Genomic DNA, 11110 nt, shown 5'->3' with positions numbered 1-11110 from the left:
TGTGTGTCTCGGGCACTGAGGACGTTTGGGTATTTTGTTTTCCAGGTTGCCCTTAGTTGACTTGTAACTAATAGTAACCAAGTGCCCACAAACCTGAGGAGCTTCCTGGGGAGTTTAGGGGGCCCTGGGGGTCGGGGTTTGGCCTCCGGTGCTCAGCCTGATTGAAGGACCAGGCAGGAAGCTCTTGGGAGCATTGCTCAAGAGTGGAGGAGGCCCAAGAGGCCAACTGGGGGAACCCCGGGAGGGCGTCCCTGGGGCCACCTGGTCTTGCCTCAGTTTCCCTCCCATAACCCAGAGAGAGGAGATGAGATTTGGAGGTTCAGAAGTCCTGGGGTCTGAGGCAGCCACAAGTCCAGGCCCAGAGGAGTGAAAGCAGGGGTGAAGGGAGCAGGGCGGGGAACGTGGGGGGCCCCGGAGTGCCCCTGCCGGGAAGGGGCGGGGCAGAGCACCTGGAGGGCTCTCCAGGCCAAGGCAAACACTGAGGCGGTCAGCCCTGCCCCCTCCCCCCACCCCCAGCTAAAAGGGCCCCCACCCCAGGCCGGGGTCCAGACTGAGGAAGCGCCATGGCCAAGCCAGGCCTGCTCTGGCTGCTGCCGCTGGCCACGCTGTGCTACCTGAGCTGGGGCGCAGGTGAGTGCCTGATGCCCCCGGCTGAACCCCTGAGGGTCCCTGCCAGGCTCCCGCCACAGGGGTGGGGGAGGGGGAGCGGGGGAGCTCGAGGCGTTCGCTGTGGCCTGGATCCATCCCAAGGCTGCTCTGACCCCAAACCACAGCTGTTGGGACCCCCTCGTCACCCACCGCCTGTACCGATGGGCCCAAGTTCTGGTGCCAAGGCCTGGAGCAAGCCCTGCGGTGCCGAGCCCTGGGCTACTGCCTACAGGAAGTGTGGGGACACGCGGGCTCTGTGAGTAACCCCAGGGACTGGGGAGCACCCCCAGGGCGGGGGGAGGGCTGGGGTGGTAAGGTGGGGCAGAGAGGGGAAGGAGCAGCGCGGGCTGGCACAGCTGCAGCCAGTGCCAGCCTCAGGCGCCCACGGGGGTCCCGCAGGACGAGCTGTGCCTGGAGTGCAAGGCCCTGGTCCCCATCCTCATCAAGATGACCAAGCAAGCCATTTTCGAGGTGAGGCCACGGAGCTCCTGGACACACACAGGGAACAGGGAGGGGCTGGGGTGATGCTCTGCCCACTGACGGCTGGAGGCTGGGAGCAGGCCCAGGGCGTGAGCCGGCAGAGCCATCCAGGTGGGCTTCCTGGAGGGGGAGCAGGCCCTCCAGTCCCACCACTGCACCCCTGGAACTTCCAGGTGCTGGGGTGGCCCTGGAGAGGCCAGGCTGACCGTGCCCCTATATCCCTGTTTCTCCCAGGACAAGATGCGGAAGTTCCTGGAGAGCGAGTGTGACCAGCTGCCCCTGAAGCTGCTGGTGCCTCAGTGCCACCATCTGCTGGACTTCTACTTCCCCATGGTCATCAGCTACTTCCAGAACCACATCGTGAGCGGCCTGCCCTCGCCTCCCACGTGCCCAGGGCGACCCCCACACTCAGAGCCGCTGGCACCCATGGGCTCACACACCGTCCCACAGACACACCCTCGCGCAGCCGTGCACATGCTTCACGTCCATTCTCCCGAGCACGCGTGCCCGAGCACACGCACGCACATGCCTGCCACGCACCGCGCCCTCCGCCACCTCGCCCCGACCCCTGCACCCCAGGGCTCTGAGCCATAGCTCCCACTCAGAGGGGGTCCCTCTCCCTCACCGCCTCTCCCCTTTATCCCCCCATGTCCCAGAACCCCCAGGCCATCTGCGAGCACCTGGGCCTGTGCCAGTCCGAGCCCCCTGGATCGCCGGAGCCAGGGCAGGAGCTGGAGCTGCCCCCCGGGCTGCTGGACCAGCTGGCCCTCCCCGCGCTCCCCGGGGGCCTCCTCATTCCAGCAGGACCTCACACACAGGTGAGGGAGCCCCGCCCCAGCCTCAGCCCAGAGTCGGGGGAGCTCAGGGGGCAGAGAGGAGACAGAGATGAGGTGCGGTCCACTTGGGGCAGGACCCCAGGAGGCGGGGGCTGGGGGTGCAGAGCCTGAGGTGACGGCCCTCACTCCCCGCCTCTCCCACTCCAGGATCTCTCCGAACGCAAGTTCCCCATCCCGCTGCCCATCTGCTGGCTCTGTAAGACTCTGCTCAGGCGGGTCCAGTCTGTGATCCCCAAGGTAGGTCCTGACACACCCCTGCCCCGCAGGACCCCTCCACAGGACTCGGGGCTCAGTGTGCTGTGCAGTGGGGAACCCCCAGTGCGGCTGGCCAAGTCCTGCAGACCCAGGCTTGGGACCGGGGAGCAGCTCCACGGCATGTGCAGGGCCTGGGGTGTCCTGGCCCCGAACAGCAGCAGTAGAGCAGGCTGAAGAGCTGAGGGCTCTAATATTCCAAAGAAGAACTTCCCTCGATGGATGCCACCGCTCCCCTCCCCCCATTCACGCCAGACCCACAGTGACCACTGCCAGTGGTCCCCAGGGCCCAGGACTGCCTGGGCGAGGAGGCTTCCGGGAGGGCCCAGGCCTCTGGTCCCGGCTGCCCCTCACCCGCAGGGTGCCAGAGGGACTCTGCAGATGAGCCCAGGATGAGACTGCAAAGGAGTAGCTGGCGGACAGTGAGGGCAGAAGGGACGTGAGGCCAAGGCGGCAGACAGGGCCCCCTGAGCACAGGAATCAGGGGACTAGAGAGGAAACGGGTGAGTCCCTGCCGTGGGCACCTGCAAGGACTCTGGGCTGCCGTGTGCGGCGATGCGCGGGGTCAGCGCAGGCTTAGCGCGCTTGCCTTACTCACGGCCGGCCAGAGCTCGATCCCCAGCACCCCAGACGGTCCCTGAGCCGCACCACGAGTAACCCCTGAGTGCAGAGCCAGGAGTAAGCTCTGGGCACCGCCGGGGGTGGCCCCAAAATCACAAAGGAAGAGCAGAGAGCAGCAAGTTTTCGGGGAAGACCATGTCCGGGGGTACGGGACTCAGAGTTGCTGGTCACGAGCAAGATGTGAATCCAAGGAACCGTGTGGGGTCCTGGGGAAAGCTCGTCCCACACCGACAGACCCAGGCAGGTGGACGCAGGGGCCTGTGACAGCAAGGACAGCACAAAGCAGGAGGCCCCAGGCCTGGGACAGCACCTTTTCCTTCCCACCCCAACCCTCCCTCCCTTGCCGGTGCTGAAAGACCAGCCTGGATGGAAGCAAGGGAGTCGGCCACACCCAGCGCTGCTCAGGGGTTATTCCTGGCTCTGGGCTCAGGAGTGCCCCCTGGTGGTTCTCAGGGGAGCACAGGTGGTGCCAGGGATTTGAACATCTTGGGTCAGGCTCTCTGGGCCCCAGAGGGAAGCGCTGTCTACACACAGTTTGGTGCTGGGGTGAACAGAGGCAAGGAGGGAGCCGAGGGGAAGAGGGGTTGCATTTCTCTCCTCTCCCACGGGAAGGGAAGTGCGGGGTTCTCCTTGTTCCAGGAGGCTCCTGAAGAGCCACAGACAAGAGCAGATGGCCCTGGGCGGGGGACCACCAGCCCCAGGGCAGCAGTGGGTAGGCAGGGCCCGCCCCGGGGACCCCCCTCTGGCTCTTGGGGAATCCGGAGACTGAGTGAGATGTGGGCCTGGTTGCTGCGCCCACAGAGTAACATCCAGTGAGTCCCTGGACAGACCGAGGCGTGTCCTCTCCGGTAAGGACAGGGAATACCCTCGCAGAAGGGGCCAGGGGCACTCTACAGAGTGCCTGGGTGCTGGGCATGGAGGGGCTGGCGAGAGACTCGGGGCTACAGTCTCTTGCCTGTGGGAGAGTCTGGTATGACCACACAGTCCCCTGAGCCCCGCCAGGAGCTGCCCACAAGCCCGGAGCCAGAGGTGGGCCGGGGAGCTGGGGTTTGCGCTGGTCATTGCAGAAAGGCCCCACCTGTCCTCTTCCGATCTCCCCAGGGGGTGCTGGCCCTGACCGTGGCCCAGGTATGCCACGTGGTACCCCTGGTGGCAGGAGGCATCTGCCAGTGCCTGGCCGAGCGCTACACGGTCCTCCTGCTGGACGCGCTGCTGGGCCGGATGCTGCCCCAGCTGGTCTGCGGCCTCATTCTCCGCTGCTCCAGCGAGGACACTGCGGGCCCAGGTGAGCCGGCCAGCTCCGCCCCCACCCCTGCTCGCCCAACCCAGGGTACCTCGACCTCTGCAGGCTCAGCAACCCCTGTGTCCCTCTAGCCCTCCCCGTGCTGGGGTCCCGGTCTGCAGAGTGGCTACCACAGGACTCCGACTGCCGCCTCTGCATGCTCGTGAGCGCGAAGGCGGGGAACAGCAGTGAGCTGGCCCTGCCCCAGGCCCTGAGCCAGGCCTGCATCGACTCCGGGCTGGAGCAGCTGAAGGTTTGGGGCGCTGGGGCGGCTGGGCTGGGGGCCTGCCTGGGAGACAGGGGGAAGCCTGCTGTGGTGACCGGTGTGTGTCCCCATGGGTGAAGAGTCCCCACGAGCTTCAAGATGAGCAGCCCCAGGGCCAGGAGCAGGAGAGGGACCCAGTCGTCCCCTCTTGGGGTGACTCACTGGACAGAAACCCGCCTGCAGAAGCCGGGCTGCTCTGGAAGGTCCCAAAGGCCAACCTCGGGGAGGGTAAGTTTCCTCCACGACGTCAGGCCTGGCAGAAACCTTCAGGAGCCTGGTGCACAGCATGCCCTGTTCATGCTCCTCACTCAGTGCTCCCTCTCTGCACGCCGGGCTGCAGAGGGTGGACGGGCTTAGAAAGTTCTGCCTAGGGGCTAGAGCACTAGTACAGCGGGTAGGGCGTTTGCCTTGCACGTGATCAACCCAGGTTCGGCTCCCAGCATCCCATATGGTCCCCTGAGCACTGCCAGGGGTAATTCCTGAGTGCAGAGCCAGGAGTAACCCCTAAGCATCACCAGATGTGACCCAAAAAGCAAAAAAAAAAAAGGAAAGAAAGAAAGAAGTTCTGCCTAAACGCCCGGAAGCCAGCCAGCTTATGACACTCCTCCAGTCACGAGTTCAGCCCGCTGAGGGGGTCAGGATAGTCCCGATGTTTTCTACCCCCCAGAATTGAGGGCCCAGAAAGTGGCTTCGTGGCTTTGAGCACTTGCCCAGCAGCACTGACAGAGCATCAAAACTGGGTGCAGGCCCTGCCCAGGGGACCCTGACCCCCCACGGCCCCACAGCCGTCTGTCTCCCTCCCCAGTGCCAGCAGTTCGTGACACAGCACACGGCCCGGCTGCAGAGCATTCTGTTCCAGGGCTGGGACGCCCGCTCCACCTGCCAGGTACGACCGCCGCCCTGGGATCCTCCGTCCCCATGGCCCCGGGCTGAGTTCCCGTCCCCCTCACACTCCGTCTGTGTATAGAAGAGGCACCTCAGAGGGATGGAGAGAGTCAAGAGTCGGAGAGAGAGCATGGGGGTGAAGGCGTTTAGGGCGTTTGCCTTGCATGTGATCAACCCAGGTTCGCCTCTGGCCTGGCACACAGGAGGCCCTGGGTCCCTCCCCGGGAACCCGGAAGGAAGAAGGGAGAGAGGGAGGGAGGGAAGGAGAGAACAGGAGAGGAAGGGAAGGGGGAATTGGGGGGTCACCCACTGAGCACTAAGGTACGACCGGGCACAAAGTGGGTGTGTAGGTGAGCACCCCCTCCTCTAAGTCCTGTGGCTCTGGGGGACCCAGGGTGGCAGGGCTGCAGGCGGGGGGGGGGCAGGGGGGGGGAGCGGCTCAGCCTCCTGCTGTCCCCACCAGGCCCTGGGGGTGTGTGAGACCAACTCCAGCCCCCTGCAGTGTGTGCACGGCCCCAACTTCTGAGAGCCACGTCAGGTGAGTCCTGGCCCCCGACTCAGGCAGCGGGAGGGGGGTCCTGCACCCATGTGGCGATGGGAGGTGGGGGCGGCCTCTGCTCTGCCAGCCAGAGGGCCCCTGACCGCAGGCTCCATCCTCCACACAGGCCTTGGCTCCCGGACCCCCACACAGCCCTGCTCTCTGCCCCTCAGAACCCCGCCAGGAGCCCCTGCCTGCCCCTCAGCGTCTGATCTGTCAGAACAGGCCCGCTCGCTCCTGACCTGTTCTCGCCAGCGCCGCCCCAGGCTGAGGGTGGGGTCTGGATCCTGACACCGGGACCCAGACTGTCACCAGGTGGCTGCTGCTCTGCTCACTCAGCTCAAGGCCTAACGGAGCATAAGCTCGGCCCTGGGCTCCCCTGGGCTCCCCTCTTCCATCGGAGGTGGGACCCCAGCTCTGCTCCTGAGACCCTCTAGGACCACATGGCCCTGGCGAAGGCCGTAGGGAGTATCCCCAACTGAGACCTACCCCACAGGGCCAAGACCATGGCCTTCCATCGGCTGGGGTGCAGGGGCCAGAAACCACTGGGGGACAGAAGCCGTCACTTCCCCAGCTCCCAGGCTGGGTCTTCTGTGGCTGCCGAAACAGGACAAACACTGGGCTGGCCCGGGCGTCGGGTGCTGGGTGCCCAGGCCAGAGCTGCCACTGGCCCCGCTGGCCCTCACTGTCCTCGGCTGTAACAGTGGAGTCACGGACCTGGAAGCTCCCCCACCTGTTTCCTGCCCACACCACACACAAGCCTTGTCGCTCACACACACACACCCCTACACCCCTTCACCACCCCGTCCCCACAGCACCTTAAATCCAGGGGCCACACGCCCACAGGCCCACGCTAGTAAGCTTGGCCCCATGCTGGCTTGACCATCCTGTCCCAGCCATAACCCAGAAGCAGTGCCGTTTCCTCCTGTCTGGCAGTGACGGCAGCGAGCACGGAGCCTGCTGGAGACAGAGGAGAGGGGTGCGGGCCGCCCACTCGGGCCCAGGGCTGCGTCACAGTGTCCTTGCCTACAGCCTCAAATACGCCCCATGGACGCAAGTTTCCAGCTTTCCCCATGATTTTGCTAACACTTTCACACAATTCAAAACTTCAGAAGAAAGTGGGACTAGAGCAATAGCACAGCGGGTAGGGCGTTTGCCTTGCACGCGGCTGACCTGGGTTCGAATCCCAGCATCCCATATGGTCCCCCGAGCACCACCAGGAGTAATTCCTGAGTGCATGAGCCAGGAGAGACCCCTGTGCACAGCCGGGTGTGACCAAACAAACAAACAAAAAAAGAACTTCAGAAGAATGAGATAGAAAAGTCAAGTACTCTCTTGCCTAAAAGCGAGACCAATGAAATCCTTACTTACAAAAAAGAAAAAAAAAATAGTAGGATGAGGAGGGTGTCGGGAGGGCGTGGGCCGACATTGATAGCTGCAATGTTCCACTGCTTGAAAGCTGTCGCTTGGTTGCCATGGGAAGGGAGCTGGGGCTGTTTTTAATCTGTAAAGCTGTCAACTTCTTCTGTTAAGATTTCCGGCGAATCCCATCTGTGCTATGGTTCATTGCCTCAAAGCTTAGCTGGAGTGTGCTTGGCTGCATGGGCGGGACTGTTCCTGTGTCACACACGCAGCACCTGTAACTATGCTAATAAAGTCTTAGTTTCTGGACTGGAGAGAAAGACGTGGCTGTTCTTTCAGATGCTGCAGACTGACCAGGGTCGAAACAGAGTGTTGGCCATGCACGCAGGTGACCTGGGTTTGATCCCAGGCACCACATATGGTCCCCCGAGCCATGCCAGGAGTGATTACAGAGCTAGGAATAAGCCCTGAACACTGCCAGGTGGGGGTCCCCCTAAAAAAATTGTGGGACCAGGCTGGAGTGATAGCACAGCGGGTAGGGCGTTTGCCTTTCACACGGCCAACCCAGGTTTGATTCCCAGCATCCCATATGGTCTCCTGAGCACATCCAGGAGTAATTCCTGAGTGCAAAGTCAGGAGTAACCTCTGTGCATCGACGGGTGACCCAAAAAAAAAAAATTATGGGGCCAGAGCTATAATACAGCAGGTAAGGCTTTGCCTTGCATGCAGGTGACTGGGGTTTGATCCCCAGCACTGTGTAGATACGGTCCCCAGAGCCCACCAGGGGTGATCCCTGAGCACAGATCCAGGAGTAAGCCCTGAGCACTGCAGAGTGTGGCCCCCAAACAAAACAAAACCAAAAAAGTAAGATGCTGCGAAAGCTGTAGCCTCGGCTGAAAGTCACTGGGTCAGAGTCCACCTCATTCCTTTCCCCAAAGGAAAAGCTAAGGGCTTCGTTCCTCACCTGCTCCCAACTGCTTCCAGCTCAGCCTTCCCTTCAAAAATCTGCTCCCAGTGATGAGGTAGGCTGGAGCGATAGCACAGTGGTAGGGCGTTCGCCTTTCACGCAGCCGACCCGTGTTTGATTACTCCGCCCCTCTCGGAGAGCCCGGCAAGCTACCGAGAGTATCTCGCCCGCACAGCAGAGCCTGGCAAGCTCCCTGTGGCGTATTCGATATGCCAAAAACAGTAACAAGTCTCACAATGGAGACGTTATTGGTGCCTGCTCGAACAAATCGATGAGCAACGGGATGACAGTGACAGTGACAGTGATGAGGTAAGGTTGGCAAGGCCCCCCCCCCCCAAGTCAAAATATACCCCTAAACAAAACCTTCAGCAGTAAAGACTTAGGTGCCTGGACGTATCTTTACTCACAAAAGAACTTATCTTGGGCCGAAGAGATAGTCAGCAAGTAGGGCATTTGGCTTGCATGCAGACAACCCAGGGACTCCAAGTGGCCCCCAGCACCACGAAGAGTGACCCAGGGACAGAGTCAGGAATAAGCTCTGAATACCACCAGGTGTGATCCAAAACCACCCCCCCAAAAAAATTCTCATTATTTTCCTTACCATAAGAGAAAGGTGTTTATTACTGAAAACTCAGGAATGGCAAACAGATATTTACAATCCTACCCATCCCGGGAGATAACTATAGCAGAACTTGGATGCTAATGCAGAACTTTGGGGTCCATCTGCCCCACCTGGTTCCACACCCCCACCCTGCAGGCACCAGGGAGAGTTTCCCATACAACCTGTCTTGGGACAACAATGATAGGAAGTCAGAGTTCAAGCTGTTTTTTATTTGGGGGGGATGGGGTGGCATTGGGGCCACACCAAGGATGGTTGACATCTCCTCCAGCTCCATGCCTGGGGACCATTCCGGAGAGCGCGTGGGGACTCTGCAGTGTCAGTGACCAAACCTGGGTCTCCAGCTCACGCGCACTTAACCCTCAAGCTACCTCTCTGGCACCCAGAATTTGAACTTTTGTTTTTGGTTACACCCAGCAGAATTTGAACTTTTAAAGCTCTTGGAAATGTGTTCACAGGGAATTGTTTTGGAAGCCATGATCAATCCCAAGTCCTGAGAGACAAATGTTTTTAATGTTTTAAAAGGCTTTGCTGGGAGGATAAGGCCCCAAAGGAGGAAGGGGACACACCCAAGTTTATCCCTCACCCCCACTGGGCATAGGCTCCTGGTAATGGAAGAAGCTTTGTTTTTGAGGGGAGAGGGGGCAGCCATACCCTCAGGTGCTCAGGGGTTACTCCTGGCTCTGCACTCAGGAATCACTCCTGGCAGTGCTCAGGGGACCACACCCAGGTCAGCGTCAGGTGCCAGGGATCAAACCCTCCTGCCCGCTGTGCTATCTCTCTGGCCCTGGGAGAGCTTTATTAGGAGTCTATCCAAAGGTGGGAGGAGAGGGTCGGCAGGAAGTGGCAGGAGTGGAGACTCAGGGCCCCCAACATCCTGCAACCCCCAGAGGAAGCAGTGGAAGAACCAAGAGCGGTCAGCTCCCCAGGCCCCAGAAAGTTTTTCTGAACTTTTTTTCGAAGTCTGGGAATAAGCCTCCGCATGGCCCGGGCCAGAGCCCCGCCAGCCCCACTGGGCGGCCTTCGAGCCACACCTGACGTCCACTTGATGTTCACTGTGCCAGAGCTAACCCGCCATCTGCTTTCTCGCGGAGCCTCGGATTTAAGGCTGGAGCAAGGAACTTCTCTTTGCAGGAAAAGAAAGCCAGTCCTGGGCCTTAGCCAGGGCTTCCGGGTCTCTACCCTTCTCGCAGAGAAGAACTTCAGAACAGATGAGCAGTGACTTGGAGGCTTTTTAAGAAAGAGGAGGGAGAGAGAGTAACGTGTTCAAGAAAGAGAACACGGGCTTCTCCCAGGACAGGGAGAGCCCCAGTGTGTATCCCAAGAGGGGAGATATGGGGGCCAGCTGTGCTCAGGCCCCACTTGTGTTCGGCCACATGGGCACAGCAGCACCTGGGCAGCAGATGCGATTTTCTGACCTTTCTAGGGGGCAGCGTGGCTTCTAGGAACTTGTGTCCAGATGATACCAGGAGGAAGAATGGCCCGATGGAGGGCATGGGGAGGCAGTGGCCCAGGAAGTGCCCCTGATGACGCAGGGCAGCAACCACAGCCCGGACTAGGTGCCAGCAGCATCAGCCAAGGTCTGCAAACAACCATGCCCCCAAGTGGCTCTTGGAAGGGGCAGAAACCAGCTCTGGACAGTGCAGGGAGCACAAGAGGACGTGGGCCCCAAACAAAAATGAAACTATTCACAATAGGTAGAGACTAAACACCCTGGCCCTTACATCTACGTTTACTGTTTATGGTTTTTTGGTTTTTTTTTTTGGCTTTTTGGGTCACACCTGGCGATGCACAGGGGCCACTCCTGGCTCTGCACTCAGGAATTACTCCTGGCGGTGCTCAGGGGACCATATGGGATTGCTGGGATTTGAACCCAGGTTGGCCGCGTGCAAGGCAAACGCCTTACCTGCTATACTATCACTCCAGCCCCCAGTACTGTTTATGTTTTAGACTCAATCCCAAGACATTAAATTTTGGAAACAAAAACTATGCCGCTGTGTTATCACCCCAGCCACCGAATCCTGGTTTTGTGACTGAAGTTTAAATTTCCTCCTTTTGGGGTCATGTCCTGAAAAGCCTAAAATTTCCCATCTCTCTTATCTACAGCGTGGCCCCAGCTGTAAAGACAAACAGGCAACACACACCCCAATGACATTAGTTCGGCAAAACGGGGGCTTGACCCCTAAGTGCCAAACGTTTCTCATAGCTGGACATGAGTCAGATGTTAAGACAGGTGGATTCTCACCGACACACACCTGCAGCTGACTGGCACCAGGTAACAGGCTGTCAGGAGACAGGTTAAAACAATCTTCCCTCAGACAACAGCCCCAGGGAAAGACAGGAAAAGAGACTGGC

At 60.3% G+C, this 11110-nt stretch overlaps 1 protein-coding gene across 1 annotated transcript; it reads left to right on the top strand.

Moving 5' to 3' along the window:
• Positions 1 to 563: 563 nt before the first annotated feature.
• SFTPB (surfactant protein B) lies at positions 564 to 5795 on the top strand. Its single transcript, XM_004612030.2, has 10 exons — positions 564 to 630; positions 774 to 904; positions 1048 to 1119; positions 1363 to 1488; positions 1785 to 1946; positions 2112 to 2201; positions 3939 to 4122; positions 4212 to 4372; positions 5190 to 5270; positions 5733 to 5795. The coding sequence occupies exons 1-10, from the start codon at positions 564 to 566 to the stop codon at positions 5793 to 5795; spliced, it is 1137 nt and encodes a 378-aa protein (XP_004612087.2).
• The last annotated feature ends 5315 nt before the right edge of the window (positions 5796 to 11110 follow it).

This window comes from Sorex araneus, chromosome X, assembly GCF_027595985.1.
Source record: "Sorex araneus isolate mSorAra2 chromosome X, mSorAra2.pri, whole genome shotgun sequence".
NCBI lineage: Eukaryota > Metazoa > Chordata > Mammalia > Eulipotyphla > Soricidae > Sorex > Sorex araneus.
This window is presented reverse-complemented; position numbering and strand designations above follow the sequence as displayed.